Source organism: Salmo salar, chromosome 12 (assembly GCF_965601325.2).
Source record: "Salmo salar chromosome 12, fSalSal1, whole genome shotgun sequence".
Lineage (NCBI taxonomy): Eukaryota > Metazoa > Chordata > Actinopteri > Salmoniformes > Salmonidae > Salmo > Salmo salar.
Genome location: NC_138302.1, coordinates 32,715,181 through 32,729,446, shown reverse-complemented (window position 1 = coordinate 32,729,446; position 14,266 = coordinate 32,715,181). Strand labels below are relative to the sequence as shown.

At 40.6% G+C, this 14,266-nt stretch overlaps 1 protein-coding gene across 1 annotated transcript in view; it reads left to right on the top strand.

Annotated features, from left to right (window-relative positions):
- The window catches only part of LOC106564936 (integrin alpha-L), a 28,067-nt gene extending 23,181 nt beyond the window's left edge, over positions 1 to 4,886 (top strand). The window contains 6 exon segments of the mRNA XM_045691260.2: positions 112 to 231; positions 1,335 to 1,448; positions 1,551 to 1,580; positions 1,679 to 1,789; positions 1,885 to 2,145; positions 2,148 to 4,886. Coding sequence (XP_045547216.1) covers positions 112 to 231; positions 1,335 to 1,448; positions 1,551 to 1,580; positions 1,679 to 1,789; positions 1,885 to 2,145; positions 2,148 to 2,171 — 660 coding nt within the window. The 3' untranslated portion in view covers positions 2,172 to 4,886.
- Positions 4,887 to 14,266: the final 9,380 nt, after the last annotated feature.

The following is a 14,266-nucleotide window of genomic DNA, read 5'->3' as shown; positions in this document are numbered from 1 at the left end:
AAATATGCCACTCACTCTTGACATTTTTGGTAACCGATCCAATCAGGTTACAAATCAGTATACTAAATCATGTTACTGAAACACACATTTTGCTTCTGGCTGTGTTTACAGTACTGCTCTCCAGAAAAATACTGCAAGTCCATCGAGTGTGAAAGCTTCCTTTTGAAGAAGTTGTTGACAGTTACGTTTGTGCTGTCTGGAAATGTTTCCTTCAAGGACCTCGATCAACGTGTAAGGGTCTGTATACAGCCAACTTTAACAAATAGACTTTGAGACAGCAAACATCCCACTTTAAATCGTTGTCATATTTATTATTATTTTGCACGCTACACCATTTAAGCTAGAAACGCCATTCAAACTTTTAAAGGTGCAGAGTGGTAAAGACCAGTGTGCTTGCATACAACTTATTGATATATATTATACTTTTTAAACTATTGAGCTTTTTATCATCCATCCACTTCCATGGGATTTCTTCAACATTCTAAAGGTCCATTGTTACAGACTCCCATGAATTCCAACATTCTATTATACAAATCAAGAGATACAGATGTCTTAATAACCGCATCAACTTCATTCATTAAGTTAACTTCCCACTGTTGACTACGCCATAGAAGAGACGTGGCAAGTAGCCTAGTAGTTTTTGAACTTTTGTAGGCTTTTCAATCGTTTTCAATACGCAAAATCATACCGCAATAGTCTTCATCGCAAAAACATCATAAAAGGCATCTGATTTTATGATATAAACTTGAAGCCCATGCAAAAGACCAGGGACATGCACACGGAAGTATGACGTAGGAACGCGTCACTTGCCTGGCTTATTAACTGACCAATCAGCTACTTTCCCAACAACTTAGACAAGCACTTAGAGGGTGTGACATCTTGGTCTACTTCTCTGCTTTTCAAATCCAAAATCAGAACAGAATATCACACCTATATTCTACCTATCAAATGATGCAGCTTTGTTAGTTACTGCATTGACTGCATCAACTTTTACAAACAACTGACATTTTGACCACTTTCTGAGCATTTTATACCACGACTTAGACATTATAACATATGGGTCTACTTCTCTGCTATTGGAATCTGAAATCAGACAGCTAGTAACCACATAGTAACCACATTAACTACTTTTCATCTGAACTTTTTGAAACATCTGCCGTTTTGACCACTTTCCCAACATGTTAGACGAAGCTCTACATTTTTGTCTAACTTCTCTGCTATTTAAATCTGAAATCAGAACACTTCTTCTACTACCACAAAATGCTTTTAAAGAATTGAAGCAAGGCACACCATTTTATTTAATGTTGTTCGACTAACAATATCTCACTCTACAGAGCTTGTCATTGCCAAAGAAATTCACTGGGGATAGAGAAAAAGTCAACTTCATCAGTTTTGTCAAACTCAGCTATGACAAAAAACGATATGTCCAGACAGCGAGTGACCCAGGGGTAAGTTTCGTGTAAAAAAAAATTCTTCAACAAAGATACAAATATTTCTTGAGCAAAGATTGACAAAAGCATCAATTTTGTATATATTTCTTTGATCATTAGGATAACTCTACAAGCTTCCACCAAACACAGGTAATTCTGTTTGTGGAATTAAACTGATTTACTACATAAGAGTTGTTTTAAAATGCTTGTTCCATCGTCACTCATGATCTTAAAATGTATTCCTCCAGATTGATGTTCAGGCTGAGATGATCATTCCTCCACATACAGCGCTGATAAAAGGGACAGGAGTTGGAGTAGGACTCTTTCTCCTGATCATCATCACAATGGCCATGTATATGGTGAGTATCAATGATGTGACGGAACCTTTGCTTCTGCATTGTAAGGATCAACACTTTGATTCATATTCTTCACATTGTTTTTCCTTTCTACTCAGCTGGGATGTTTCAAGAGAAAAAGGCTTGTTGATAATGCACAGGAAGATGAGAATGAAGGGGAACAGAGGGAGCAAGATGACGCTGTTCAGCCTATCAAGATCTGTGTTACCATAACAGAGATAAAGCTAGAGCCTGAGAGCGAGCCTGAGACTGGAGCAGTGGATTCAAATCCTCTCCTTGACGACAGTCAAACAGAAAACAATGGCTTTCCCACTAGTGAGGCGGTAGGTGAGGGGCCAAAAGAGAAACAGGATGTGTCAGAGTCAGAAGCAGGCTAATGGAGTAGAGAAACTCTTTTCACGCCACTTCCATATGGAAGGGACTTTTTCATAGCAGGTTAGAACTTACGCAGCAGGTTAAGATAATTGACGTAGCAGGTTAGAGAAAGGAGTAGAGGTCCAAGCAAAAACAACTCAGAGAATAATTGTTAGATTAATTAATATAGTCTGGCCTGACCACAGAACCACGCATATCACTCAATATGTGATTAAGTCTGAAATACATTTTCAAAAATACACTACCGTTCAAAAGTTTGGGGTCACTTAGAAATGTCCTTATTTTGAAAGAAAAGCAAATTGTCCATTAAAATAACATCAAATTGATCAGAAATACATTGTAGACATTGTTAATGTTGTAAATGACTATTGTTGCTGGAAACGGCTTATTTTTTATGGAATATCTACATAGGCGTACAGAGGCCCATTATCAGCAACCATCACTCCTGTGTTCCAATGGCACGTTGTGTTAGCTAATCCAAATTTATCATTTTAAAAGGCTAATTGATCATTAGAAAAGCCTTTTGCAATTATGTTAGAACAGCTGAAAACTGTTGTCTGATTAAAGAAGCAATAAAACTGGCCTTCTTTAGACTAGTTGAGTATCTGGAGCATCAACATTTGTGAGTTCAATTACAGGCTCAAAATTGCCAGAAACATTTCTGAAACTCGTCAATCTATTCTTGTTCTGGGAAATTAAGGCTATTCCATGTGAGAAATTGCCAAGTAACTGAAGATCTTGTACAGCGCTGTGTACTACTCCCTTCACAGAACAGCGCAAACTGTCTCTAACTAGAATATAAAGAGGAGTGGGAGGCCCCGGTGCACAACTGAGCAAGAGGACAAGTACATTAGAGTGTCTAGTTTGAGAAACAGAAGTCCTCAACTGGCAGCTTCATTAAATAGTACCAGCAAAACACCAGTCTCAACGTCAACAGTGAAGAGGCAACTCCGGGATGCTGGCCTTCAAAAACAAGGACATTTCCAAGTGACCCCAAACTTTTGAACGGTAGTGTAGATGTTTCATGGACATTGATGTTTGATAAAATGTGACCAAAGTGATTCAGTATTATACATACTATATACTTTTTCAATGGCACGTTGTGCTAGCTAATCCAAATTTATCATTTTAAAAGGCTAATTGATCATTAGAAAAGCCTTTTGCAATTATGTCAAGGTAGACATTTTTTTAATCTTTGTATGATTACTGTAATGTCATTAATTTAAAGTGCTATGTTCTTACTAGAGAAATGTACATTGGCAACGAGCTTTATTGTTTCATGAGTTTCACATTATTCTGTAAGATGTACACTATATTTACAAAAGTATATGCACACCCCTTCAAATGAGTGAATTCGGCTATTTCAGCCACACCCGGTGCTGACAAGTGTATAAAATCAAGCCCACAGACATGCAATCTCCATAGACAAACATTAGCAGTAGAATGGCCTTACTGAAGAGCTCAGTAATGCATACCCATAACATGATGCAGCCACCACCATTTCTTGAAAATATGACGAGTGGTAGTCAGTGATGTGTTGTGTTGGATTTTTTGCAGTATTACTTATCTGCATTATATTTCAAACAGGATGCATGTTTTGGAATATTTTTATTCTGTACAGGCTTCCTTCTTTTCACTCTGTCATTTAGGTTAGTATTGTGGAGTAACTACTATATTGTTGATCCATCCTCAATTCTCTCATATCACAACCATTAATAATTAAACTGTAACTGTTTTAAAATCACCATTGCCCTCTTGATTAAATCCCTGAGCAGTTTCCTTCCTCTACCGCAACTGAGCTAGGAAGGACGCATGTATCTTTGTAGTGACTGTGTGTATTGATACACCATCCAAAGCCTAATTAATAACTTCACCATGCTCAAAGGGAAATTCAGCGTCTGCTTTTATCATTTTTACTCATCTACCAATCGGTGCCCTTCATTGTGAGTCATTGAAAAATCTCCCTGGTCTTTGTGGTTGAACACAGAATGAGTCCATACAACTTATTATGTGATTTGTTAAGCACATTTTTACTCCATAAATCATTTAGGCTTGCCATAACAAAGGTGTTGAATACTTATTGACTAAAGACATACATTTTCTACAAACTTCCACTGACCTTATGGGTGGTGTGTGTAGATCAGTGACACAAAATCTCAATTTAATCCATTTTAAAGTCAGGTTGTAACACGTGGAAAAGGTCAAGGGGTGTGAATACTTTCTGAGGGCAAGAAAACCTTTACTTTCAGTTGTACATTTGACTTGTTTTATTTGAACTTTAAGTGGGTGGAGTATAGAGGGGAAGTACTGTATAGTCAAGATCTAGTGTATTTGTGAATTGCACACCAATGTACTTTTGAGTTACTGTAAATACTAAGTTGAGAAAAATTCATGATCAGATCATAAAAAACAACTAACATGCAAAAGAAACAAAAACTATGAACTAACATTTAATACTAATCCTTGCCAAATCCTGAAAAGGCTCAACATAATATATCTTACTATAAGGAGGGAGAACCAATACATGCAAAACTTTTTGTATATAATTTTACACATGGGAACAGTTGAGTGTAACAACATTTCATTGTTCACTCATCGAATAACAGGAAATGTAGTCAGCAGGAGTGGAGGAAGAGAGAAAGTGTACGTTGTTACTAGTTTACTGGCTAAGTGTTCTAGTATGTTACTTTCTGCTTTAATCAAATTAAATGAACATTAAAATGAACATGATTAGTGTTGATTAATTATGTCAAAAAAACATTTCAGAATTGTTGTGAGCTGTAGGCCTCATCTAACGTAAAATCCCCAAACAATGAACACCGAGACACACTAGGCTGACTATTCATCAGTAACATTAGCTGTTGCTAAGTAAAGATATATATTTTTTACCTTTATTTAACTAGGCAAGTCAGTTAAGAACAAATTCTTATTTTCAATGATGGCCTAGGAACAGTGGGTTAACTGTCTGTTCAGGGGCAGAACAACAGATTTGTACCTTGTCAGCTCAGGGATTTGAACTTGCAACCTTTCAGTTACAAGTCCAACAGTCTAACCACTAGGCTACCCTGCCACCCACATATTAATATGAGTAACACTGTTTTTCGAATGGGCTTAAGGGTTTTGTGGTTTCCACATAGCTAGATAACAGCCACAATGTCAAAATTGGCTATCATAAAAATGAATTAACGCACACATTTGGTTTTTGGTGTAAATTTTAATTCTAGTTTGTATTTCTAGGTTGGTTTTTGTTTGGCATGACCTCCAATTAGAGGAAGCCGGTTGTCGTTGTCTCTAATTGGTGGCCATATTTAAGTTGATGTTTGTCCCACTTGTGTTTTGTGGGTGATTATATTTTGTGAGTGTGTTTGTTCCTCCTGCGTCACGGTTTGTTGTTTTTGTGTTTCAAGTAATTTATGTATTGCATTCAGTTTCACGTTTAATAAATATGTGGAACTACGAACACGCTGCATTTTGGTCCGATCCTTCAAACAGCCGTGACAGCCGAATACAACCAGTGTAGACTTTACTGTGAAATGCTTACTTTAAAGGCCTTCACCAACAATGCAGTTCAAGAAATAGAGTTAAGAAAATATATACTAAATAAATGAAAGTGAAAAAATCTAAAAGTAACACAAGAAAATGACACAACAATAAAGAGGCTAAATACAGGGGGTATCGGTACCGAGTCAATGTGGGGGGGTAAAGGTTAGTCGAGATCATTTGTAAAGTGATAATAATAAATATATAATAATAGATAATAAACAGCGACTGGCAGCAGTGTAAAAACAAAGGGGGGTCAATGTATATAGTCCGGGTGGCCATTTGATTAATTGTTCAGCAGTCTTATGGCTTGGGGGTAGAAGCTTAAAAGGAGCCTTTTGGTCCTAGACTTGGCGCTCAGGTATCGCTTGCCGTGCGGTAGCAGAGAGAACAGTCTATGACTTAGGTGACTGAAGTCTTTGACAGATTTCTGGGCCTTCCTCTGACACTTCCTAGTATATAGGTCCTGGATGTCAGGAAGCTTGGCCCCAGTGACGTACTGGGCTGTACACACTACCCTCTGTAGTGCCTTACGATCAGATACCGAGCAGTTGCCATACCAGGTGGTGATGCAACCGGTCAGGATGCTCTTGATGGTGCAGCTGTAAAACTTTTGGAGGATCTGGGGACCCATGCCAAATCTTTTCAGTCTCCTGCGGGGGAAAAGGTGTTGTCGTGCCCTCTTCACAACTGTCTTGGTGTGTTTGGACCATGATAGTTTGTTGGTGATGTGGACACCAAGGAACTTGAAACTCTCTCAGCCCCGTCGATGTTAATGGGGGACTGTTCGGCCCTCTTTGTCCTATAGTCCACAATCAGCTCCTTTGTCTTGCTCACATTGAGGGAGAGGTTGTTTACTGTACTTAATACACTGTAGTTATCTACTTATTTCATTGAATTGTGCACACTATGCTGTATTCCTGTTCAAATGACAACTTTGATTTTGATTTCACTTGATCTAGTTTACGATATCCCCGTTCATTCGATTGTTAAGTTGAAAACATGGAGTCATTTCGAAAGTTCTTAAGAGGCATGCATCTCACCAACAACGGATGTAATGTTTAGCAATGCAATCTAAGAAACGGAATGCCTCATTTCAGGAAGAGCTCATGACGTCTGGCTGCAGTTTTGCAGCTGTGAGTTGAAACCTGTCACCCTGATCTGCAACAGACTCTGGCCTGACACCCATCTGCCACAAACAGCAATTTCAGTGGAACTCCTGCGCCAGTTTGCAGCCCTGCAGCTGGGGTGCGGGGTTTCTTTGAGGGGGATTACCTTGGTTTTCCATAAATCCAATGTATGCTGGAAGGCAGTTATTGTAATTTAAATTGGAAATCAAATCATACATGTAAGTGTTTTTTACTATGATGAGTAGTTTTCTTATTTTTCTATGTCCAGACAGTTGAGCTCTACTGGAAGCTCACAAATGAGTCATTTGAGGAGTTCAAACACTGGCAGTTTTAACGAGAGACTGTCAGGAAGTTGGCGACCTCGGACGGAACAAAGTGTCCTCTCTGTCCATAGGTATTTCAATGATAACAATTACGGAACAACTATAAAGTCTTAGTAAGCTAGGATTCTTATTTGCATTGAGTGTCTTTCATAATTGATGAGGGGAAATATATCCCACCTCAGTTGTATTTCTCATATATCTTATATCATTGCCTTGCCAAACAGTAGTAATGTAATGCAGCAATACCATTGCAAGCCTCAAAAACCCAACCCTTCGTCCAAGTCGTGGGAGGTGGAAACAGGTAAAGTACGGGATTGCCAGACAGGTCAACGTTTTGTTGGTGGCTTTGCCACCCAGGCCGCTATGGTTGCCACGAAGGCCTGTCTGGATCCACAACATGCTGGATAACGGGACTCTGTTAAAGCAAGGTGGACCAATCATCTGCTTAGTGAATACTACCGATTACAGAGACATTCACGAATAAACTACAGAGTAAATGACCTATGTTTCCCAAAGAGCAAAAGCATTTTAGTAATAAATGTCCATTCCCTGTATCCCTAATCATTTTGTATAATACATTTTTTGCATTATTGTTTTAAAGGAAAACGGTCATCAAGTTATTGCAGCTGATGCCCTATTTGGGCTTCCCAGAAAAAGATTGTCTGGGAGCAGCATTGAGGGTCCCAAACATGCTGGGCGGTTCTTTTGTGACCAACACAAAGTCGGCTGCTTTGTAGGAGGAGCATCAGACACACCAACTGAGGTATACTGGATTTGGAAGAATGGGATGTATCTCACAATCAGTTGATTTCACTAGCCCTCCGTGGGACTTGTGTGACCTGTGTATAACCAGTGCTGGTCTAACGTTGGAGAAGTTAAAAGGTTTAATTGAAATCAGGAGATGCCATTTATCCTTAGTGATTTATCTCTAGCATTGGACTATTCTGTCCATAAAGTTGAACAGATTAGATGAAACAATGAGCTGCTTAGTGAAGGTGACTTTCAATCATGCTTATTCACTTCATTTCACAGGGGTGCCCGGGATTTCAAGCTGGGGATGCGCTGCGATCCAAACCCAAAACCCAGAAACTGGACATAACTGGTGTGTTTGGGATGGCGTGCAGGCACGAGCATCCGCTGAAGTTTCTGAACCTGAGGAGAGAAGTATGTTGATGGATGAATGTGGATGGATGGATGCTTCAGATGTGTAACTGATGTATTGCTGATGTATATTAGTTGTATATAACATTAGCTACGATGACTGATGTTGAACTGTCATTTCAGGCTTGCAAATGCTGTGTTCCTGCTGGGGGACCTGAAAGCAATGCAGGGACCAAACATCACAACGTTTCTTCACTATGACATTGCATGCCAGATGAAGCCTCATTTACAGGTCAAATTGATAAATCAATCTATGTTAGCTATTATAATACATTAGATCATGTATTTAATATTTAACCACTACCCTGTAGTAAGAGATTCTTGAATGGCTTGATATGGTTTTATGAATGGCTTGATACGGTTTTATGAATGGCTTGATACGGTTTTATGAATGGCTTGATTCGGTTTTATGAATGGCTTGAAACGGATTGCTCCATACCTCTTTGCAATCATAGGTAGTATTTTACACAAAAGTGCACAAAATTAACTGCTCCTATTTTGACATTTAGGAAATCAGTCCCGATCTGACGGTGAACACCACATTTGCAGTGCCAACCATCAGATGAATGAGACCCTCACAGACAAAAGGACTTTGTTCCTTACCTGGCAGGAGAGATACGTGGAAACTGTCGCAGAGTAACATCGAGTCACGTAAGTAGTTGCTACATCTCTGACCTAAGGTTTTATCCCATCTCTAAACACCCCTTTCTGTCTGGCTTAGCCCTACCAGTCATGACTGCCACGTTCCTTTCTTCTGTGTCCTACTCACCATCTCTTGGATCTGCATAGCTACTTCCTGTTACTTTATACTCTTATCACTACCTCCTGCTCTCACCTGCCCCTTTCCACTACCTATCCCAGAAGCTTGAGTGCCCCCCTCCCCTGCATAATCTATTCTACATGAAGTCTTCTGACCTTTGTGCCAACACTTCACGCTGCATAATCCACTCTACACTCAAATCTACACTCCTTCCTAAACTGGTTAGTTTTATGTTGAGATGCTTTCATACTGTTATATTTTTGCTTATATATTTGTAGAATATTGTCTAGGTCTGACTTGATGTCCCCGTCAATCACTGATGAAAGGAATGCTCAGTTGGCTACTTAGCTTGAAATGTAAATAGCTTTTTTAGGATGTTGTCTCCATCATATTTGTCCCACTATATTGGGGCTAGTCAATATAGGTTTTAAACCTTTTAACATACATTTTCACATTTTAGCCTGGATAAAAGTTTGAAGGCCATGGAGAAGGGAAACTGGAGAAAAGTTTGAAGGCCATGCAGAAGGGAAACCAGATTGTACACTGGTCTCTTCAACACTGTGCACCAATTCTGAAAAGTCTGCAGACTAAGAAGACTCACTGTCTGCTGGCCACAATCCATAGGCTTGTCCTGGAGCGCTCTTTCTATTGTGGCCTGGTCAGAAAGTATGCAGGTACTGCAGCCAATTCAGTGTTGTTGAACACGGCATCACAGCCTGGCATATCACTGCTGTTGTTATCTAAGTCTCATTCACCCAGCTGCTTTGAACTATATGAAAGATTTCTATCAAACTTCAAGATTTTCATGACCATTTCTTGAAATTGTTTTTCAGATGGACAAACCATTGCTGTGCGGCTCTCCAGAAAAATCAAGCGGACATCGGAGAGAATAAAACAGCAGATCAACGCCTACAATGGAAGGAGCAAGTCACCTCAATTCCCCCCAAGACTGGAGTACACGGAGGTTCTCCAGCAAGACCATCCAGTCTGGTCCCAGGTGTCCAACAGCTTGGGGGACAGTCTGCTCCGGGCAAAGCAGCGTGCCGTGATGCTACATAACATGTGCCTTAGGGCAGCGGAGGAGAGGCAGCTTATACAGGCAGACCTACACAATGGCCTTCTGTATTGCCAGCGAGAGCTGTTGTTTTTTGAAGAGGCCCTTGCTTCTCTTGGGCATTGTGAGGCCGAGCCAACACGCTTTCACCTGGGTGCTTCTGCGCTGCTCCGAAATAAAATGCAGAACATATTAAAGCTCCAGCAAGCATTTTCAATGTTGGTTGGTGATGGCTCGATCAGCCCAGATGTAGAGGAGGACAGTGAATCGGAGGACAGTGATTCAGAAGATGAAACTGGTTGAGTGATGAATGTCTGTGTGTGCATGTGAGTTCTATAGGAACAAAATATACACTAACTGTATCTTTGTTGGTAGCTTTACCACCCAGGCCAGCATCCCGGAGTCGCCTCTTCACTGTTGACGTTGACACTGGTGTTTTACGGGTACTATTTAATGAAGCTGCCAGTTGAGGACTTGTGAGGTGTCTATTTCTCAAACGAGACACTCTAATATACTTGTCCTCTTGCTCAGTTGTGCACTGGGGCCTCGCACTCCTCTTTCTATTCTGGTTAGAGACAGTTTGTGCTGTTTTGTGAAGGGAGTAATACACAGCGTTGTACGAGATCTTCAGTTTCTTGGCAATTTCTCACATGGAATAGCCTTAATTTCTCAGAACAAGAATAGACTGACGAGTTTCAGAAGAAAGTTATTTGTTTCTGGCCATTTTGAGCCTGTAATCGAACTCACAAATGCTGATGCTCCAGATACTCAACTAGTCTAAAGAAGGCCAGTTTTATTGCTTCCTTAATCAGACAACAGTTTTCAGCTGTGCTAACATAATTGCAAAACGGTTTTCTAATGATCTATTAGCCTTTTAAAATGCTAAACTTGGATTAGCTAACACAACTTGCCATTGGAACACAGGAGTGACGGTTACTGATAATGGGCCTCTGTACGCCTATGTAGATATTCCATAACAAAATCTGCCGTTTCCAGCAACAATAGTCATTTACAACATTAACAATGTCTACACTGTAATTCTGATCAATTTGATGTTATTTTAACGGACAAAAATGTGCTTTTCTTGTGGCCCCAAACTTTTGAACGGTCGTGTATGTTCTTCATAATCAAAGACAAAATACAGGTTGACTTGTTGAGTACATTCACAGTACATTTTGATAAAATACCGAAAAACAGATGTGCTTTTAATATGGTGTCTGCACTGAAACACCTCATTCATTACATTGTGTGGTAAATGAGTTTCCACACATGTACCAAATATCTAATTCTGAACTGACTTTCTATGCCAGCAAAGATTCTGGTCATTGACTATAATTACTCTTATACTCTTTTATCATGCAGTATACATTTGCTGTTTAAAGGCAGGTGCAGTGCACTGTTGTTTATCTGGAATTGAGTATTATTGAACTAAGCCAAGCACCACACCCCCACCCCTCTTTACCCTCAGAACAGTCTCAATTCATCGGGCATGGACTCTACAAGGTGTCAAAAGCGTTCCACAGAGATGCTGACCCATTTTGACTCCAATGTTTCCCACAGTTGTGTCAAGTTGGCTGGATGTCCTTTGTTGATACACACGGGAAACATTTGAGCGTGAACAACCCAGCAGCGTTACAGTTCTTGACACAAACCAGTGCGCCTGGCACCTACTATCATACCCCATTTAAAGGCACTTAAATCATTTGTCTTGTCCATTCACTCCCTGAATGGCACACATACACAATCCATGTCTCAATTGTCTCAAAGCTTAAAAATCCTTCTTTAACCTGTCTCCTCCCCATCATCGACACTGATTGAAGTGGATTTAACAAGTGACATCAACGGGATCATAGCTTTCACCTGGATTCACCTGGTCAGTCTATGTCATGGAAAGAGCAGGTGTCCTTAATGTTTTGTATACTCTGTGTACATGCATATATTACTACCAACTTCTGGGGAATTAGACACAGGTCCTGGTGCAGCCCAACCACCAGTTAAAGGCCCAGACCCAGCACCAACTACAGGCCCTGTTCCTGCTCCAGGCCCAGCTTCACTCCCATTTCCATCTCCACTCCCATAAGATGGCGTCGGAGAAGATGGAAGGCGTTTTATGTGCCCCCAGCCGATTGTGTTTTTTTGTTCGCTTATTTGCATTGTTTGTACATAATGTTGCCGCTAGCGTCTCTTATGACCGAAAATAACTTCTAGACATCAGGACTGCGATTACTGGCGGAATCCTCTTTTTCCTTCCACGACTCTGACGAGCCCGACGCAAAGGATACGCTGCTTCCTCGGGAACAGGCCCCGATCCCCGTGATCTGTGTGAAGAGGAGGTGGCGAAAGAGGGGCCGAAGGTCCGGCTGCCTTCTAAGAATAAACCCCCAATTCCCTCCATTCTGCCAGCAAACGTGCAATTTTTTTGGACTAAAAAATCGACTAGTTACGCGGAAGATTAAACTACCAACGGCACATTAAAAACTGTAACATCTTATGCTTCACAGAGTCGTGGCTGAATGTCACGAGACTTTTCAATCCCAATGATAATAACTAACAATCAATAAGCTTTGACCAATCCCCGAGGTTTGTAAGACCCTGGGTTTAATAATAATTAGGCAAAGACTCAGCTTATGCAAAAGGTCCGTAAAGTTTATTCATGAGAACGTTCTAAAGTCAAAATACAAAGAACATGTCATTTTATAACTCACTCCCTCCCTACTTACGCACATACCTACACACAAACAGTAGATAGCCTACGCACATACATACACACGAACAGTAGGTGGGATGTATCCTTCCCCATAGTTCTCACGACTGTTTATCACTACCAAGCCTGCAGTTCCATTCCCCCGAGATTAGAGGGACCTTGATGGGACTCCCTTTCCTGCCGTAAGTTTCTCAGAGTTCTAGCCAGGTCAGGTCATACACAGTTTAATTGTTCTCTGTATTTTCTTAGTCACACACACATTTCTACTTGTCTCGACCAAACCTTATTAGACTGAAGTTTATCATTCTAATTAATTATACATGTTACAGAATCGAATAATTACTAATAGTTACGTTTGTCTAATTATTCATTATATATGTTACATAATGTTATAATTACGTTTCAGGGTGGAATTGTTTAGTCATAACCTTTAAACATATAAATTCCCTTATCACTGAATGACAACAACATCAACATACAGCTGGCTGGTTATACGATGCACCGTCAGGATAGAACAGAGGCGTCTGGTAAGACAAGGGGCGGCGGTCTATGTATTTTTAGTAAACAACAGCTGGTGCATGATATCTAAGGACGTGTCGAGCTATTGCTCGCCTGAGTTTCTCATGATAAGCTGTAGACCACACTATCTACCGAGAGAGTTCTCATCTGTATTCTTTGTAGCTGTTTACATACCACCACAGTCAGAGGCTGGCACTAAGACAGCATTGAAGGAGCTGTATTATGCCATAAGCGAACAAGAAAACTATCACCCAGAGGCGGCGCTCCTAGTAGCCGGGGACTTTAATGCAGGGAAACTTAAATCCGTTTCACCAAATTTCTATTAGCATGTAAAATGTGCAACCAGAGGAAAAAGAACTCTGGACCACCTATACTCTTCACACAGAGACGCATACAAAGCTCTCCATCGCCCTCCAATTGGCAAATCTGACCCTTATTCTATCCTCCTGATTCCTGCTTACATGCAAAAATTAAAGCAGGAAGCACCAGTGACTAGATCAATAAAAAAGTGGTCAGATGAAGCAGATACTAATCTACAGGACTGTTTTGCTAGCACAGACTGGAATAAGTTCCGGGATTCCTCTGATGGCATTGAGGAGTACACCACATCAGTCATTGGCTTCATCAATAAGTGCATCGATGACGTCGTCCCCACGGTGAGTGTACATAGATACCCCAACCAGAAGCCATGGACTACAGGCAGCATCCGCACTGAGCTAAAGGCTAGAGCTACCGCTTTCAAGGAGTGGGACTCTAACCCGGAAGCATATAAGAAATCCCACTATGCCCTCCGACGAACCATCAAACAGGCAAAGCGTCAATACAGGACTAAAATCGAATCGCACTACACCGGCTCTGATGCTCGCCGGATGTGGCAGGGCTTGCAAACCATTACAGACTACAAGGGGAAGAAC